This window comes from Amblyomma mixtum, chromosome 6 (assembly GCF_055824585.1).
Source record: "Amblyomma mixtum isolate Tamu chromosome 6, ASM5582458v1, whole genome shotgun sequence".
NCBI classification, from domain to species: Eukaryota; Metazoa; Arthropoda; class Arachnida; order Ixodida; family Ixodidae; genus Amblyomma; species Amblyomma mixtum.
Genome location: NC_143017.1, coordinates 83,326,152 through 83,346,277, shown reverse-complemented (window position 1 = coordinate 83,346,277; position 20,126 = coordinate 83,326,152). Strand labels below are relative to the sequence as shown.

General features: G+C 46.0%; 1 protein-coding gene across 1 annotated transcript; it reads right to left on the bottom strand.

The window, feature by feature from the left end:
• Window positions 1-179: 179 nt before the first annotated feature.
• On the bottom strand, window positions 180-19,737 carry LOC149339572 (uncharacterized). Its single transcript, XM_089550947.1, has 11 exons — window positions 19,684-19,737; window positions 18,371-18,795; window positions 15,772-16,039; window positions 15,412-15,685; window positions 12,530-12,699; window positions 8,432-8,597; window positions 6,229-6,478; window positions 5,194-5,419; window positions 3,755-3,827; window positions 2,145-2,467; window positions 180-356 (listed from the first exon to the last, which is right to left on the bottom strand). The coding sequence occupies exons 1-11, from the start codon at window positions 19,735-19,737 to the stop codon at window positions 180-182; spliced, it is 2,406 nt and encodes an 801-aa protein (XP_089407073.1).
• Window positions 19,738-20,126: the final 389 nt, after the last annotated feature.

Below are 20,126 nucleotides of genomic sequence, written 5' to 3'. Positions count from 1 at the left end.
CGGCGGCCAAGATTTGAACTCGCTTCCTAGTGCTCAGCAGCAGGACATTGTAACTGTTGAGGTACCACCTTCATGTGCAAAGGACAGAGAGCAGTAGTTGCTTGACGAACGTGTGAAATATTTATGCAGAGGCAAGGTAGCCCGTAATTTGGAGCGCCGCCGCTGCAGCGCCCGCTTCCTTAGTCGTCTACGGTTCGATCACCATCAGCAGCAGTGGAGGCTATGGTGCAGTCGCGGTAAGGGTTCGGTGACCTGAGTGGCGGAGTGCACCTGAATACCCTGGCGAAGTCCTCGTTGGCCGACGTCACTCGATTGACCCAGCCGGCTCGGTCCGGACGGACGCCATCGTCGCGCTGCTCCAAGAGGCAAGGTCAACGCACAAGCAGGTGTCAGCATGCAGGAAAATGCAATGCAGGGCAACAATAAACAGGTCGGTGAATTATGAATTTCGTCTGTGAATGAATCGAATTGTGATAGGCTGTCAGAAGATAGAGCTACCCTATTACAGAAATCTACAGGTGCCACACAGTGACGAAAACTGAAAGCGAAACCAATGTTCGAACTTTCGTATGATGACTTAATGTGTGAACACATATGTGAACTCGCGAACGTGAACACATATGTGTGCGTGCGCGCACACACACACACACACACACACGCACACACACACGCACACACACACGCACACACACGCACACACGCACGCACGCACGCACGCACGCACGCGCGCGTGCACACACACACACGCACACGCGCGCGTGCGCGCGCACCCACGCCCGCGTTCACAAACAAAAACACACACACACACACATATGGAATGGAATGACATGTGTTGAAGCGAACATTTCACTTCACGCGCTTTCTTCAGAGTGCCAAATGACTTTCAGAACAAAGGCAATTAGCCACTGCAAGGAAAGCTTTTTTTTCTGGCACCACCAGAGGCTTCCTAATATATTAAATCATTGATTATTTGTGAATTAAAATACCATAACTTAAATTGGCATTCCTGCTCTCTTCAGAATTGCTAAAAATTATGACTTAGTTACAGGAAACTGCAGTAGTTTCTTGAAGTCGTTGGCTCACACCAGCTGGGAGAGCTTGTGTAGTGATTTGCAAATACAAAGAAGCCGCGTACTGAAGTGTTCTTGCGCAGCAACAGCACCTACTGGTAATTAACTTTCTATAAACGCTGGGATAGCTAACAGATACAAAAATATCCGCGGTCTCGAGAAACTATACCGGGTAAATAATTGGCTGCTCCGACTGCACCCTAGTGGTGGCCATCAGAAAAACTCCCTCCGTGTGCAATGCATCCCAGTTTCTATGACAGCCTCCAAGAGCCTTGACACTTGTCAAGCGAGGCTGTAGTGGCCAGGAATTTCCGACAAGGATTTTATAACGTAGAAGAGCGGTAAATGTTTGACTTCGGCTGTCGATTAGCTCGTGTCAACACGCCTATACCTTAATCCCTGCCTTCAAACGTTTATTACAGGGGCTACAAAGCCGCCTTTAGTACGAGGCCGTCTTTTTTTTAGCACATGCGTTATCCGAGGATGAGGCTTACGAAGCCACGAGTGGATACATGCATGCGAAATTACGAGGCCGAGGCCGATAAGGCAGGCTATTTTATCTATCCGGAAAAAACCGGTCGGAAAGGGGTCACCATCTAAGCTGACAGTGGTTCCTTCAGATGCAGTACAGAAAGCACCTTCTTGTCTCTAACTATACTAATACACACGCTATCACAATGGATTCGCATCGCCACCAGCTGTCACTAAGCGCCGTTACCCTCTTCAAGAAATCAGAACGCGTGCAATGCTGCAAAAAAACTCTAAAGCGGAACCATTGCTTTCTTTTTCTTCTAACAACCAAATTTTTGCGTGGCTCGGCCAGCAGGTGGTTAAGAGGCCAGGCAGCCCCTTATCTCTTATCCCTTTACCCCAGAGAAAGAGAGCATCAGGTCGGGGCAGGCTACCATCCACAATAAAAGCGGTTGGTTCTCGTTAGTACTGGGCTTCAAGCCTTGCACCTCCAGCATAAAAGGCGGATGCTTGAACTCTAGAGCTCGGGCACCAAAAGCAAAACAACGCACCCGGTTCTTAGTATACGCCTGCCACATCTCAATATCAGCATTTTGCACCCACCCTGCGCCTTGCGGCCAGGGTCTTCTGCACATCAGGACCGTTGGACTCGCACTGGTTGAGCACGTAGAAAATGAAAAAGAGCTGCTCGGACTCGAGGTGCTCGAGGCCCGGCAGTGACAGTTCGAGGGCTCCCGGCCATGCGAGATAGGCGCGCAACGCCAGTGATAGCGCCCGCGTCTCCAGCGCCGCGTCCAGGTGGTCGGGAGAAGCGCGCCAGTAAGAGCAGCGGCTGTAGCCCGATGGTTTCGTGGCTTCGGCTTGCTGCAGCAACCCCAATTGCCACCGGAACAGGTGCCGTAGTACTGGTTCGAACGCGCGGATCCCTGCGAGCAGACGAGCGTCGTATTTCAACGTGGTCCTTGATATCATCCTTTACACCCATTTGTAGCACATACATACGACCAACGGCTACACGATCATGGCAGCTCTCTTTTGAACGTGCGCGATACATTCACAATGTCTTGTTAGAATATGTTATTGCTATGGGAATAAACCCTCACTGGAAAAAAAGCGGCGTCACAAAGATCTGAGATAGCACGTAGTAGCGTCCTAAAACTAAGCATGATCATGAGCTGCTCATACCAGTACGAATTTTGTTAGATTACGAAGTTTCTGAGAAAGCTATGTAGCTTTTTTTTGCAACCATATGGCTGCGCTCGGGTGGATGCCAGTGAAAATTACTCCCTTATTTTTCTTAGTTGCAGCCTACAGCTTAGAGCTTCGTAACTCTTGCTCTCGCAAATAAGAAGAGACCACCATTCTTGATGTATTTCATGATCTAAACCAGAGGGCGTGGCTTCTTTTGTTCGGCGAAGTAATCAACCCACACGGTCTTAGCGGTCGTGTTGTTTTTCTGATTCTTTTGTACTGAAGCTAGGTTATTAAAGGCCACTTTTAACGCAAAAAGAGCTGGAATGACTCTTTGTCGTCTAGTTTCTGCGGCCGTGGGTGTCATGCATGCGAAATGAACCTAGAACACATCTTAATGTTTCTTCTAACTCGTTTACACTAGAAAACCGTGAACGCTAGTTAAAGTAGGCTCGAAGGCTGAGTTTTGGCGCTGTTTAAAACTCGTGCCGTTGATCAATTACGTATGCACTAAATCACGAATATTTATAATATCCGAGGCTAGTGAGCGACAGACAACAATGTTCTTACAAGATTCTATTCTGGCGCCAGATACTACCTATCATGACTGCCACCATCTGTTCAATCCTCTAAGAGAGGATTGGAAGCAGAGCTTTGCCACCGTGCATAAGCTAAATGCGCACTCAGCAAAATTGCATCAAGAGTTCGTCCCGGCAAATGTTGAGATATTACTCATGCTAAGTAATTAAAGTGTTTCTTACTTTAATTTCATGCAGGTGTGATTATCTATTCGCCATGTAGGATAAAAAAGTGTTTTAAAAGGCTAGGATGGGCTGGGCAGCCCATAAGACTTTCGTGATTGTCCTTTTTTTTGTGTAACCTCGATGGAGAGCCCAGAAGCCAAAAATATAGCAACGTCATTGAGCTTGTGTTTCTTAAGTTGGCGTGCAGATAGAAACCGTCGCACTTTGACTGGCTCCTTAGTCTAAGCGAAAGGGATGCTAAGAGCCAGAAAAACTCACCAACACGCGCCACCTGCAACATCGCCGTCGAGGGATGGACGCCCCAGAGCAGGTCCAAAGCCGCCGGTGGCACCTGTGCCATGTGTTAGATTCAGAAACGGGTTTTCTATTCCGCTCTCGGCTCGTACAAAAATGTCCCGAACTAGATAAAAATGCATGAAACTCGGACGCAGGTGCCCTATACAAGCCAATGCAATATATCACAACATATCGCTTGGCTAATCAATTCGTGTTAGATGTCAGGAAACAGCACAGTGACAGTGCACAAGAACAAGAGGGACGGGCTCAACGCCCGTTCTTATTTCAGAATCCCCATCTAAAGGTTGTTCAGTCCAAGTTAAACAGATTCGCACCTTGAAACTTTAGTCAGCTTTGATAATGCGCTCCTGTATCTTCTCTGTTAACAAGAAATTCAACAGTGTGCACGCTCCATAAAGTCGTCGTGATAAAAACTAGAAAATAGTCGGATGGCTTGCAGCGACCAATCCCCAAAGCGGTGACGCTGTGGCTTCTACCTCGGTCATGTGCCATGAATTTCGCACAAAGTGGATCCGCCATTTTTTTCGCCATCCAGCATTTTGCATTATCTGCCTCTTTTTAACGAAAAAGTTTGAGCGCGGCGGGAACAATGATACAAAAGAATGCAGGAAAAACAGCTTTGACTGCCAGCTCAATACATCTGGTCTGCTCCCCTTCGTCACGCAGCACTCGGACTTTGAACCAACTAAACCACACCAAATTACTTTTCTCCCTCTCTCGAATGGGTGCGTTTCTCAAGTACTCTCTCTGAAGATTTTTGAAACAGAAAGCTAAGCGAGAGCTAAGTCATAGCGCAAAAGCCTCCAACCATTTGCGACCGATCGAATGAATGCCGTCTCAGCGTCGAGAGCGTTACATTAACCGCCTGCCTAAACTAGCGCCATCTAAAGCCTCCACGATCTCGCATAGCCTTTGTCAAACTTACACAGCCAAAACGGTCAGCTTCTATGTACTCCAGTGCAACCTTTTTGAATAATAAGTGTAGTCCTAGGCTTCGGAGAGGTGCCTACCGGAGTTAATTCCACATTTGAGGGACTTAAAAGTCCCCAACTGAAAACTAGTCACACTGCTTGACCTAACAGCAAAAGCTGTGTGCTCAACATTTTTTGGCAAATACTGCATCCATTTAAAACATGTTGATTTCCACTGCTAGATTCTGAAACTGCGCCTGCTTCCTTTCGAACACCAATAACGTTCACTTCATGACATAATTCTTATTACTTTTTTTGCAACATGTTCACCTCTGTGGTTCTTGCCACCCCTCCTAGATGTCGCCACTACCATTGTTTCACGAGAAACTTCTCCGTAGATTTTATCTGCGCAGGGATCTCTATTCTCTTTTATGCGCACCGGTCCCCTGCGCGCAATTTGAGGGTAACACTTCGCTTCTAAGTACAAACCTGGAGAGTGGCTTCGGGGAGATAATCATCGTCGCTGACAGTGCCCTCCTCCGCACGCAGTACGAGCCGACAGCGTGTCGAGAGCAGACCCGGCGCCCAGCGCGCTTCCGCAGTCTGCACAGGGTCGTGTACGGCCAAGTGTTCGTTCACCATTTTCTCCTGCATCCATGCGAAAACGGCCTGCGACGTCCGCGAGGATACAGGCGCCTTGCTCCCGTTGTAGAATCTGCGCCAGACAGTATAGATGTAGCAGTTGTGTATTATGCTGACGAATTTAATCTTGTTTGCATGTACAGTGAAAGTTTGAGCAAAGCGAATCTAAAATATAACGAGATTTGTATGTAACCATCGCACGATGCCATGTATTTAGCGCAGGAAGAGGAACAGAAAATTTTGAAATAAAATATTTTTAATATGACACGTTCAGCCGTTACGGAGAAGCTAGGGAGGTTCACCCGTGGAAAATGGCTGTGGCCTTCCTCTTCCAAACACACTCTTTAAACGGGCATGGTGGAGATCCCTACTGGATATATGTGCAGATTAAAAATTTATTATATGGCTGTTTATGTTTGTATTCACATTTGTGCGTCAGCAAAAGAGGCATTTGTTGATATGAAAAGAGGATTAATACTTTTCACGCCGATCGATTGAAACTCCTGACCTGAACAATGATAATGAAAACCTTATAGATGTTTTGAGGTGAGCTATGGTATGGCCTTATCCTTGGTATCTGTGCGCAAAATACTTTGACGCACCTTATTTTCTAGCGAAATCAGTCGGTGATGGCGACACATACAATTCGTTGAGTGCCCCTTAAATGTACAATGTCTTTACGGGATGATGGTATCATCTTGACGCACTTTAGTTTCTAGCGAAATCAAGCGGTGATGGTGACACATACAATTCGTTGAGCATCCCTTAAATATAAAATATCTTTATGGAATGATGGAATCTACAGAAAACGACAAACGATCTGAAACTGATTTTGTAAAGAACCCGAGCGAAAAATATTTATTGTGGGTAAATTTGACACACCTATTGACGTATGCCTCTCTGAGTGTGGCGTTGCTCAGCCAGTGAGGCGCGGGTCCAACCCAGGGCAGGGTGTCCACGAGGTCACCCATCTGGGCAGCGAGCGACTCATCGCTGGTGTCCAAGGCCCCTCCACGCACCAGACTCGATAGCTGGCCCTTGAGGAAGCTGAGCAGTTCCTCGACGTCCAGGCCTTTCACCAGCGGAGTTCTCGTTGCAAGCGCGTAGAGCGCCAGTGCCGGCTCGTACTTCCCTGATTGGTAGAAGGCACAATGCTTGATGCATCACTCTATGTCCTTTATTAGTCTATAACAAGCAGCCTTGGTAGGGACACCTAGCTGAGTCTTTACTAAAAGTTTTCGATTCTTTAGGTTTTATTGTAAGCGGAGTGAATGCACAGCGCTATAACAGACAATTTTTAGCATTTAAAGCTGAAAAAAAAAATGAATTTTTTTTTAGGACAGAAAGTGACGCACTGTCTCACATATCTCGGTGGACACCCGAACCACGCCATAAGAAGGGGAAAAAGGGACTGAAAGAAGAAAGCAAGAAAGGGGTGTCGTAGAGATTTTCGGAATAATTTCGACCTCCTAGGGATCTTAAAAGTGCACTGACATCGCACAGCACATGACCGCCTTTTGCATTTCGCCTCGATTGAATTCAATGTGGCCGCCGTAATGGGATTCGAACCCGGGAACTCCGGCTCGATAGAAGCGAGGCTTAACTATTCAGCCACCACGACGAGTTGATTTTTGCGTTCATGATCGCGGCATTCACACAGAGCACTGAAGGAAAATAAGCTGAATTGATAAATGGAGCACCTTGCAGCTATAGAGAAAACAGAAAACGCAGCTGATTACAGTTCCTCCTGTTTTGACATAAAATTTAACAACCACGTCATTTTTAGATGTATTTGAACCTATACGACATTACGTATTCATCAAAGAGTACATAGGAATAAAGCAAATTATTTCCTTGCAGATGTGCTGAGGCATCAATTTAAGTTTTATTTTCAGTATGAGATACCTTTTTTAGTATTTTTAGCTGTGCATACCTGCAAACTTTTGAATCCCGTCGCTGTAATTGTATACTGTACTCAACTGCGTTTTCTGTTTACTCTATAGGTGCACGAGCTGCAGTTTATCAATTCAGCTTACTTCAGTTCAGTTATTTCTATGAATAATAACGATACATTTATTTTGCAGTTTTCACCCCGGCGCGGTGGCTCAGTGGTTACGGCGCTCGGCTGCTGACCCGAAAGACGCGGGTTCGATCCCGGCCGCGGCGGCCGAATTTCGATGAAGGCGAAATTCTAGAGGCCCGTGTACTGTGCGATGTCAGTGCACGTTAAAGAACCACAGGTGGTCGAAATTTCCGGAGCCCTTCACTACGGCGTCTCTCATAGCCTCAGTTGCTTTGGCACGTAAAACCCCAACAAACGAAACAAACCAAATCATATTTTGCAGTTTTTCGACATCGAAGGGTGAGCTCTAACTAGTACCAGAAAGTCAGAACCTAAAATATGCTAACTTAGCTCAAGCATTAAAGAACCGCTTGCGAACAGAATGCGTCCGTGAGTTCGGCAAACATGTCGACATGGCACAGTTCTAAAGCGTGAACAGGTTCGATGGCTGGGCCCCAGATTCGGCGGCGTCAAATAATAGTTTCCACCTCATCGTCATGACGACGCCTCTATCACCTTGTCTCCCATTATTCGAATAAAACTCCCTGCATGACAGCGATCGACCGCCAAGCACACGTTTCGCGGCAGCTGCAGGTCTGTCATTTCAAGGCAGTGTCAGCATAGCCGCCACCTTACTGCCAGTGTGCATGCGCAAATGGCCACGAAACGCCAGGTACACCAGCAGCCCCCACGCCTGGCCTCTTGGTGGCAGCTGTGTATGCGAACTGGCGGACGGCGGTGGTCGTAAGTGGTGTATGTATACAGTACGAGTATATGCAATGTATAAAATACTGATGTTAGCACATTGACACAACGCAGTAATCTGAGCAGGAATCCTATCTATGTGATTTGCCTCCCTCCATATATGACTAACAGCACTTCTGGTTCACAAAAAGTTCCACCTTGCCTTTCTCCCATTCATATCCTAAATTCTGTGAAATATAAATAAAAACGACATGCACTCATAGGGGTCACGTATTCTGGAATAACACCCCGCGTTGTCTTATTGCACTCCGCGTTCACCTATCATGCGGACGCAGTGTTCAGCAGCAGTTCGGGCGGGCGTTACGTCGTCGACGTCCAGTAGCCGGCACAGAAGCTGTTTCTCCGCGCCGGCAGGCAGGAGCCTTGACGCCAGAAGTGCGGTACGCAGGCCCACGTAGTTGAGCAACTCGTGTTCCTTCACTTGCTGCATTGGTTAAATGACGTTCCAGTTAGATGGAAAGTCGGAACACTGCTTTATTCTGCGCAAATGCAGTTTTCTCAACTGTGTGTCAAGAGAGCAGCGACACGTGGTAGTTCTCTCAACTGGAACCGCCTTTTCCTGGATTCTGCTGTTGAGAACACCAAATTTGTTAGTCTTTGGGAAAACAAAAACTGTATATTGTAAGGTGTAAAAATTTTGAAGTGACAGATGGCCTATCAGGAACGCCGTAGTGTCATCGTCACCAACATCATCAGCCTGACTACACCCACTGCAGAGCAAAGGCCTCTCCCATGTCTCTCTAATTAACCCTGTCTTCCGGATTGTAGGACTCGGGAATAATGTTGACTACCTGAGATTCTTTAACTTGCGCTGTCATTTGCTCCAAGTGGGTGTTTCTTTTTTGGCCTACGTGAAAATATGGCTGTCACCGGTGAGATGGAACCCCCGACCTTAGATCAGCAACCGGACACCGAAGCCATCGATCCAAAGGTTCAGTTGAATTGCTGGTTCGATGGCTAGTTGACTAAACACTCCAAAGCTGCACATGAGCTTTAAGAGACACTGCAGCGGAGGGCCCCGAATTCATTTCGACAATCTGGACGTTCTTCAACACGCACTATCGTCGAACCCCACAAGAGTATGTCTGCATTCGCTTAAATTAGAATGCGATGGCCCCGGTAGGCATTTCACGCGACGACGTTACAAATAAACTACATTTGTAAGTACACTGGTCATCATGTAACATTTTAGATGCTATGGAATGACATTTTTGAATGGTCAAACACAGTTTCTATTGGCAGTCTATAGACAATCGTCTGCTGATGGTCTAGTGGGCAGAGGTCTCAACAGTCTATAGACAAAAAGTACAGATAACGTTTACTACATTCTAATCGGAGCAAAAGCACGGATTTTTGCTACGTAGAAGACGACGTTGAGCAGGCAGTGCCGCGGGACGAGGCAGATGGAAGTTAATGAAGACGACGCTCTCGAATGCTCAGCGCGAGAGTGTGGTGCAGTTTAACATCGGGCGCTAACCAGTCGTTATCTGTACTTTTCCTCCTCTATAAACGCTCCTGTTTACAGCAGTTCACCGTCTGTGTCTTCGCCACTCCCCTGTAGTGGGTATGTGCCATTTTATTTGAGGTCAACCAACCAACCAACCAACACCAGTAGCGATAGCCTAGTAGTCTCGCTGAGCGGCCCTTACGGAAGATGTGTTGCGCAGCCGCGGGCTCGGCTCCCAGTCATGGATATTGATTCAATTTCTTTTTCTCTTTTCCATGGTTTGACCTCTAACTGAGCTGAAGTTCAAAACTAGGCCCCCGGCGATCGAAGCATGACGTCCTGTAGTGAAGCAAGTGTGAAGTCCCGTAGTGAAATCCCGTAGTCAAGTCCGCCTCGAAAGTCTGCTATGCATGCAGTGGCATCATCATCATCATCAATTATTTTACCTTTAAAGGCCTCTGTTGAGGCATTACATAAATCTGTGGAATGCCTACAGCCAGTCTACAGAGCTGCATGGGCTAGCCCGGTAAACTTCTGTCTATATACTTTCTAAGCAGTGTGGTCTACAACAATTTTTGGCCCTAAATCTTTGGTTGTTGGAAATCACTTAGCATGGAAAACTGAGTTACGTGATGACCGTCGGTTCGGATGTAACCTTTGGTTTACGCCCCCTTTGCCCGCATGCGCATTGCTTGATTTTGCCAATCTGCTACTGTCATCTGTTAAACCTTTCACTTGCGAGACAGCGCCGTGTTTTCTTTTGGTCAGTGTTTTTTTTTTGCGGTGCTTTTTTTAAGAAAAAAAGATTCTTGATATACTGTCTATTGACCGTTATCAATCAGGCTCTTTTTTTTCAGACTTTACAGACTTTATTTCAGCATCGGACGAAACACAGAGCCTGATGCAGGGACAGAAGCTAAAGGCTAATGGTGCCTGACGAGGCCTCTGACCCTACACAGCTCACAGCGGTACAGATACAACACGCATCTTAGAAACAAAAGAATAAATTGTGCCTCCCAGCTGTAATCACAAAAGTTAAAAAAAGCGCAACATTTGACACCTGTACATAAACGTATTGAATATACAGGTGTACACACAAAGAACAAGTCACATATAATAGGACGTTACACAAATAACATGAATAAATTAGCACAAATAGCTGCTGTACAAAATAATACAGAAATACATAATGCACTTTTTAAATTGTCAGCGAAAACTTCATAATACGGTTTGAAACGACACAAAAGCAAGATAAAAGAAATCGATAAAGTCATTTGGAGTTATACCGAATTTTGTGTTTATTTTATCAGACGACAGGAAAACATGAAAAACAGTGTTCAATTATGACTATACTTAATTTGACAACATAAAATTAGCTCCCTAAGTTGGCATTTAAATGCTTTTAATTTGCATTCAAAGTTTAGCTTGCCTTCCAATTTGTTTTTTATAAGCCTCCTTTCAGCGGAGGTTTGTGTATTGACTGCCTATAGACAAAAGTCTACTAAATTTAATGGCCAAAAATTTACAGATTGGCAATAGGCTAGTCTACAGGATTTTTTTACAATATGTCTATAAACCTCAGAGACAAAAGTATATGGTCAATCTAAGGGCTGCCTAAAAATGTTTGTAGAGGCTGCATCTTGTCCAGACCAATGCAAGTTCGTGACTCTGTAAGCGTCAGCTACCGTGCATCCCAACAGTGACATAGTTATAATATGGCTGGCTTAATTAGCTTTCAATGCTTAATTAGTTTAGGCTCAATTTAAGGCTTAATTAGTTTAAATGGTATATTTTCCGTCACTAAAAACAGGTAGGTGAAGGTTCTTATTTTGGGAAGTAACGTGCATAATGTTGCAGTGAAAAGAAGTCATAAGTAATGTTCTTTTCTCTAATACTTATTGTTATGAGTGCACTTGCTGCAATCGTGTCTGTTATTTATAAATGTAGTCCAGCATATTCCGTACAATAAACAGACGTGCACAATATCTGGGACATGATTTACAACTCAGTGTAGTACATTTCATAACAAACTATGAAAAAGGGGAGGGCAGTCACAGAAGTCGAGAAAGTGAAGCAAGTTTGTTGCTGAAAAATCTCGCCACTTCCATTTCTTCTTAGCTGATCGGCTAACAAAGAAAGAAATTGCAGTAGCAGAGCTAATGACCCCACAAATCCCTGTAATCACAGTTACGAGAAACTGCTAATCGGCCAATGCATGTTCTTCTTGCATAAGGGATAAATAAACCATTCGTTTCTTCTCAGCCACCTTGCCTGTAGAGGGAATAAGGGTATAGGAAGCTGTTGAAAGATCGCTGTTAAGTCCAGATTTCAAAATAATGCTTTATACGGGAATCCTCCTGAATATAACGGCTTATTGGGCAAGTCGCGGTGTCGATTCATTGCTATGGAGCAGCGCACAATGACTGTAGACAAGAAAGGAGAGGACACATAACAAAGCGCTTTGTGTGTCCTCTCCTTTCTCGTCTGTCGTCGCTGCGCGCTACTCCGCAGCAACTTCCTGAATGGTTTGAATTGAATAAAGGGAAAAACGAAGAGAACCAGAAACCAAATCAAAAATGCCAGAAAAGAACCCAGCTCAAAGGCGGGATAACTGTGTTTGACATTGAGCTGAACACCGACAGCAGACTACTCTGATTCCTGGCAAACCTAATAAATCAACTCGGACGGTCATTTATTCTTTTAGTATGCACCCTCCGGATTTAAGACGAGTAATTGGCTATTAAAGAGTGCCATTTTTCTCGCATTTTAAACGTGGCCCGCATCTAGTTGCCACACCTTGAGGTCGAGCTTATTTCGAACCGTTCGGTTTCATTCCGAGTACTGAACGTTTCTGCACTTGGCTGAAGTTTTCTTTCCCTAGCTCTAAATTTTACTGCATAAGCGCACACCTTAAGCACGTCCGGCAGCGCGTTCATGTAGCTGGGTGCCCGAATATGGACTTCGTCGAGTTCCTGCCGAGATTCGAACGCTTCCTCGATGATCTTGCGAAGGTTCCAGGAAGCCCACGCATCCTGCGCAACGTCCGAGGCGTTCTGTGGCACTGTGTTGTTCTCCGCCTCTGAAACGCAAGTGAGCAGAATATGTTGTCATCTAGCAAGCTCCACCAAAACTGGCACTTTAAAGTTTGGATCTTATTTGCTGTGTAACCTTAAGTACGTGACACCAAGAGATGCGCTTAAATTAAGTAGTTCACAACAGATGTGCCAGCTTTCCTACCGGTGAGATGTTAAGCGCAAAGATGTCTACTGCATAAGTGCGGAAATGACAGAAGACGAAAAACAGAAAACTGACATAATAATAACACTTATGACAAATAGACACAGACGTAAGCAGTCTTAATATCACAGGTGGCATAAGAGGCTTCTCAAACAGATTCACCCCTCCCTGTTTGATAACGTCCCCTGTGACGCTCGCGGTAATACAGGACGTACTTCGTCTGCCGATATGGACGAGGGTAGCGTTCGTGAGAACTCTCAAGGTTAAGCTACACGCAACATAAATACCCCCGAAAATAGAAGATTCAACAGCCTTCACGGTAGCTGGGTTGATAGAGCCCCGACGCGAAACACGGAGGTCGAGAGTTCGGATCTCATCGGTAGCATGTGGTTGTTTTTTCTTCTGCTTTCTTATCAATTATCTGTCAGCGATAATCAAGTCAACTAAATTTATCATTGATCAACACCTCAAATTAAAAACAAAAAGTTAAAAACATTTCCCTGTGGTTTTCCTTCCCTCTGTAGTTTTGCTAACTGTTGACTTCCTTCGTATATAGCCCCTTGTTTTCCTCAAGTAAAGCAACAAAAGTCTTTCTTGGGCTTGGTTAGCGATATATACAACAACAATGCTTCAGAAGTTCGAAAATAGTTTAATCGACAATTGGGGCAAGGGACCTGTCTTCCTCAGAAAAAAGTGAGAAAGGGCTCGCAGTGTCATATATATGCGTGGTAATATCGGTATCAAGTGGATTTAGGGTGCAATCAGAGAAGAAAGTGATCTCAGACTTTGGTGGTAATTGCCCGTTGACGCATTGTAAAATGTTCAGAACAATTTATGCAATGCATGCTCTTGTGTATATCGTTAATGGAGCCCAAGTAAGACTTTCCTACATGCTGTTACGATGGGCTCCGAAAAGACCTTTGTGCAGTACATCGGCCTGAAGTTTCCCAGTGCTGCCGCTACCGCCGTAGTCCTAGGTGATTCCCAAATAATGTATTTACATGAGCATTTTGACCCTTAGCAAGTCGAAACATAGACATACGTGTCCCATTCGGGCGCTCACATGAACAACATCACAGTCCTGATAAACTTCGTGCCACCACAGGTGCAACATCTTCGGACAAAAACTTTGAGAACTAGAAAATTGTAAGATACTATTTGGAAATATTGGGGGTAATGATCTATTCTTTAGATAGGTTACAAAATCTTTCTTTTAAAATGTTTCTATCGATCTCATCGAAGAGTTAAGACCACCATAGAGAACAGATGGTGTACGCTTTTGACGATAGCGAAAACACCAACAGAAAAAAAATGCAAAACTGCCGTTGAGTGATCTGTGGATATACTGATCTTTATAGTGAAATCTTACATTATACGAAAAACTTACTTTCACAAACAGTTTCCCGCTATCAAATGCTTTTTACAGAATTGCTGGGTATGTTTGGACTCATGACCTTACCTCAAGCTCAAGTCACGCAACTTTGCAGGGTACCCTAGCTTAATCAAATTCATCTAGAAAGAACGGCCAGAGGTTAACCGAATCCATGCCATCCTAATACTACCAAGAAGCAGCAACCGCCATCAAATCACCTGCAACCACAATCTGGTCTATCACTGCATCTGGCGAGCCATCCTTTTCAACAGCATGCTACGAGTTTTTTCGCTGTTCAAGCCGTCTTCTATCTGGATCGTCGGCTAAAAAGGCTCCCTCCAAGCCGCTGACTGATTACACCTTAGCTTTGGAGGTGTAGCGACACTGGAGCCGTATTCTATAAGCTGTCCGATTTCCATTGTCACTTTCCGGTCCATTTGGTTTTTTACATTGGTCACTAAAATAAACCCGCGTTTTTCAAGCGTCTGCGGGAAGTGAACCACCCATTGTGTAGTTGGTGATCACACGTCATCATTGGCTACATCTCGCAGCAAACAATAACTACTGGTCCGCTCCGGTCGCCTGCTGTTGACAGAGCGCTGCGATACAACTCACCCCTGGCTGGATATCGCAGTCAGTGACAGTAAACTAAAAGCTACAGTTTTGGGGTTCGGATTTCGATCCCTCCATGTCCAACCTTCCTGGACAAAAATTTTGAATACATGAATATCGTGAGTTACTGTTATGGCAGTATTGAAAATAAAGATCCATTCTTTCGACTCGCGGCAAAATCTTTCTTTTTTTTTAAGTAGTTCCTTCGCTCTCGCGAGTAGTTCAGACTCCCATAGAAAATCAATACTAAACATATTTCAGGATAGCAAAAACGTTAATCGGAAAAAAAATGCATGCTTACCGAGGAGTGATCAGGGGATATGATAATTGTTATAGTGAAATCTTTCAATTTATGAAAACTTGCTTTAATAATCGCTTTCCAGTTATAAAGTCCTTTAGTCCAGAATTGTTGGGTATACAAGGCTCAGAAATCAGGTAGCCGTTTCTGAATCATGAATTCAAAGCGAATTTAGAACCGATGGCCACGTAGCCACTGAATTCACAGGTTCGTTCGCGCTCTTTCGGATGCATGAAGAGCAATCACCTAAGTTTCATGTGACCACAGCTCACCGGGCAGGAGCAGCGTGGCATTCCAGGGCGGCGGGTCGTCACCTCTTCGTGCTTTGTCTAGTAGCCCTTCGACCCAGTTCACGTCGACGGGCGGCGGAAGGTTCCCTCCTGCCGATGCAAAGACCGCCGCGGCTGCTTGCGCAAGTTCGGAAGGGCCGACCGTGAGCGCGTCGAGGAGCAGTGAAGGTTCGGCCAAGAACACGCGCCCGTTGGAGTCGACGCCCATTCTTAGAAGAGCCGGCTCGTTGGTGAAGTAGTACGCGTTGCCCAGTACCTGTGCATAGTCAAGCGAGAAGATGCGTGTTTACAGTCTTTGTTATGTGGCGCATCACAATCCGTCTTGTACTGATGTATGGGTACCTTGGAGAGGTCTCCAGTCTGGGTCGTGTTCGAAGCCTCGTACGGCCAGGGCGAGATGCCGGCACTGTCCAAGAGCTTGGAGCGCAGCTTGGCACCGTCGTTTGGGCCCGGCTTGAGGCAGTTGCGGTAGAGCCGCCGCATCGCCGCTGGCAACCACTGTTTACCGGCGCTGCCAGCCAAGAGCTTATGCAGGGCGCTAGACAGCGCTGCCTGGTGCTTGTGGTCCACCGTACGACGGTCGCGTCGCGCCTCCCACGGCTCTGCCCTGCTAGTAATCGATTGCGCACTGCGTTTTCAGTGAATCTGGGTAAACTCAAGGCCACAAGGTTTAGCTCATGAAGGACTCCAGTAGATGAGTTTATGCGTACCCGACTGATATAATGCAGGTTAAACGCACTGACTAAGGCAAGTTATCAGCAACTTGGGACAGCTGTTAGATGACACTCTGAAACTAGCGGCCCATGCCTCTTTTAAGTCGCGTTCTTTGATGGTACTAAATGTACAGATAACAAATCTCATTTTCCCGTGGGATTTAGGTTATAGATGGTCTTCTGCACACATGAAATTCAGGGTCACGTCGATGCCTTGTTTGATCTTTCTTGCTAAAAAATAGATGAGACAGGCGATAGCCTTAAGGGTATGACGCGATAGCGTAACGGGTAAATTTCTATACATGAAAAAGGTAATTCTCTACTTTACATTCATAGATCCCTGGGAGTCCTCATACCCCTCCTTGCGCAGTGGTGCAGCGGTTAAGGAATGCGCCACTGCCCTGCAATGGCAGGGGCTCTCAGCCGTGCGACCCAGATTGTTCTTCCCGCGCGACCAATCATTAACTGAACATATGCCGCAATGTCACGTATCCTAGGTGGCCCCCTTTCCTTTTGGCACCACCTCCCAATCATGCTCATGATTTTTCCCTCAGAACGCCGGCAACGGCAATGCCGACGCTGGATTTTCTGAATAATGGCGTCTTTAGAGCTATCGCGTTAATACATGAGAGGTTGAAACCATAGCAGCCAATGCTAATAGTTGCTGTTGGGCTCACTTCGTTTTTGTCTTTTAAATCCAAGAGAATTTAGGCTGAAAAACGGCGCAAGAAAGACGCTTTGGCAGGTTGAGCTCTCGTCGTGTCTAAGTCTCTTTTTGTGTCGTTTTTTACCAATCTTTTTTTATAGATCTCAAAGGCATTCTATGGAAGCAACAAAAATGTGAAGCCCTTTTGGGTAACAGAAATATGGTTTTTGAAGAATCTCAACTCTAAATGCTATTTTCGAGCAGCTTGCAGTAGAACAGGAACTAGGGCTTCTAATATTATAAATTGCTGCTGAAACAGAGAGAAACATTTCACTAAATTTACATGTTCAAAACTCGGTTACCCCGTCGCAAGTTGCATGGATATAAGCCAATGCGTTCACACGCACACACACACACACCTATACGATGTGCCGTAGCCGAGTGGCCAAGCACTACACCGCACAGAAGAAGAGGTGGCTATATGGCAAAGCTTTTTCTGCCATTGTGCAATTTCTCGCAGCAATTTTTTTTTTCTACGAAACGAAGTACAGCGCCTAGGTCGCTTATCATGCGCCACGTGTGGGAAAACAAGTACCCTAACCCACAATGCCCAATTACGTTAAAACTATCTGCGTTGATCACGTTTCCATGATTACCATTCCAGCTTTAGGGTACGCCCGCAAATATTATTGTCATATCTGCGAGCCAGTTCAGTTACCTTGGCCAGCCAGAATTATTTGACCTTCTCGCCAGGTTAAATTTACCAGCTATAGACATCACATAATTCATTCTATTCCAATCCTACAGAAAAAGGAATCTCTTCCGAACCATTCCAGTGCCAAAATATCTACTCTGGAACTCACAAAAGCAAGCGCCAGCTTCGCCCTTATAATGGGGCTGGGCTGACGTTTCGGGAACTGAGGAGAATTTCACATACATGTTTGTCTCTGAAGGGGCGCAGGCAGACGATTATCTTCTTAGTGATAACGATGTTCGGGGAAATTCTATAAAGCCATCGTCCCGTCTTCGATCTCCCAGCTAACAGGACCCCTGTCATTGCGTCGTCCAATCTGTCAGCCTAAACCCTATTACTACTCCCTTTCCTCTGTAGATGGTCCTCTTTTCAGCAGTTCACAACCTGTGTCTTGGCCACTTCCCCGTAGTGGGTATTGCCCATTTTATTTTAGGCCAACGAACCAAAATTCCGTGTCAAGCATCTCAAACATGCTGTCATTTCATTATATCTGAAAATATATGCTGGCACTAACACTTCACTCTCAATAGATGGATTCCTCTGCACTAACACTTGTCTCTCAATAGATGGGTTCCTCTTAACTCGCTAGGGTTTGTCATAAGCTATCGTGTGCCCTGGAAGGCGGCCTTTTCCTTCTAGTTCTTGCAAGTTCTCTGGTAGGAGCCTTCGGAATTTGCGTTCAGAAGGCACAGTCAAGGCACATGCGTTTGTTCACTATCCCTTTCGGTCAGCGGTGCCAAATCGGATTTATTCTACATCTGTCAGAACAAGTTTTCATTTGAGTTCGCGTAACTAAATTTAGGATGCATATGCTAGAAGTCTACGCACTCATCGACGTGGTGGTTCTTGATCCAGTTGTTGCAGACATATCCGAACAGGTCGTCGCAGGGGTTAGCCGCTGGATCGAGGCTGACGTTGGCGGCTGCCGCCACACACGCCTCACTGAGGCAGGTGGTGCGGCTAGCCTGGTGACGCAATGAGGAACCACGGGGGGTGACTTGGCCGACGAGCCTCCTGGACCTAGTCATACTTTCGTTGCGACGATCGCGCTCCCAGTCGGCAAGCAAGGTGGGCAAGCACAGCGCGAACAGAGGCAGGAAGATGACGAGCATGCGGAAGAGGCTGACACAGCTGGCTAGCCGGTCAATCTCGACATCGTCAACGACATCGTCATCCGGAGCGCCCTGGACGCCACCGCCAGCGTGGTCCGTGCCGCCGTCCGGCCTGTCAGCGCCAGCTACTGGGACGTTGGGCTGCGTAAAGCGCGTATGCTCGGGAAATAAAAACCACTTTGCAGACGCTGGTTATACGACACCCTCACCTCTTAACTTGGCATTGTATGTGAGGTTGAACATCCCGAAGATGCGCATACGGTTTAAGAGACTTCATAGTAGAGGTTAGTGGATTTATCTTAACCAACTAGGGTTCTTTAACGTGCTTGCGTATCCCACAGAAAATGGTGCTCTGTGCATTGTCTTCAACGAAAAGTGACCGCCACGAACGGGATTTGATCCAGCGAACTTGGGCTCAGAAGCCGAAAGCCGAAGCCACCGCGGCGGGTTTTCTCCTTAATTTGGGTAGATGAGTACACGGAGGCATTTCAGAGAAGGCCTGCTTCTACTATAATACCTCTACTGAGCTTACTGCGTCCTTCTCATTTGCTCAGGTGGTGCGAATCCAGAAGGCATAAGTACGACCCCAGGTGGTCGAAATTTCCGGTGCCCTCTACTACGGCGTCTCTCATAGCCTTACTCGCTTTGAGACCTTAAACACCAGTAAACCAAACCAAACCAACCACATTCAATGAGGGCGCAGACAAAGCGTGAAGAAATTTTATACGCATGATTCAAGCATATTAGTTTGCAACGTCTGCCTACCCATTGGCCTACGCTCTCACTACGCGGGTACCCTTGGGTAGTCAGCGTTCGTGCACTTTATATCGGTTCATTACTGGAACATCAGAAACGCAAGAATTTCAACTACCGCACTGGAGCTCTCGGCTAGCGCGGAAATCGACAAAAGGAAAATCTCGGAAAAAGGACATCGCGTTCTTAGGCCTACCTCGGCACTGGAAAAGCGCAATACAGTGACAATTCGGTGGTCAGAGAACTGCACCTATAGAGCGCCATTGCAATACTCACCGCGTGGGCGTCGCGGTTCACTGAACCGTCGTATGCTGGTAGAATCGGGCGCATTGCTGTGCAGTATTGCCGACTCTTCGTAGATGTTTTTTCAACAGTGCCCGAAGATCTGCTTTGAAGGCAGGGCTTCCACTTCGAGCTTTACCCCGTGGCACGTGCGCGCGAGTAGGCAGGATCCTCTTCTTCTTATTCTTTTCCTTCGCATGATCGGCCGATAAATATAAGGAAGAAAGGTTAAACACTGCCACTGAGCACGTTGAGTGCAAACGAGGAACAAATCACTTCATGTCGTCGCTGAAATCGTACACTGTGATTAACTAAACATTTATAATAGTGGAAACAATATCCTGTGTTTTTGTCCAAAATATTAATTTCATGGATCATGGGAAAAACGTCGAAGAAGATTTCTCTTATAGATAAGTATTGCAGATCGTATTAATGCT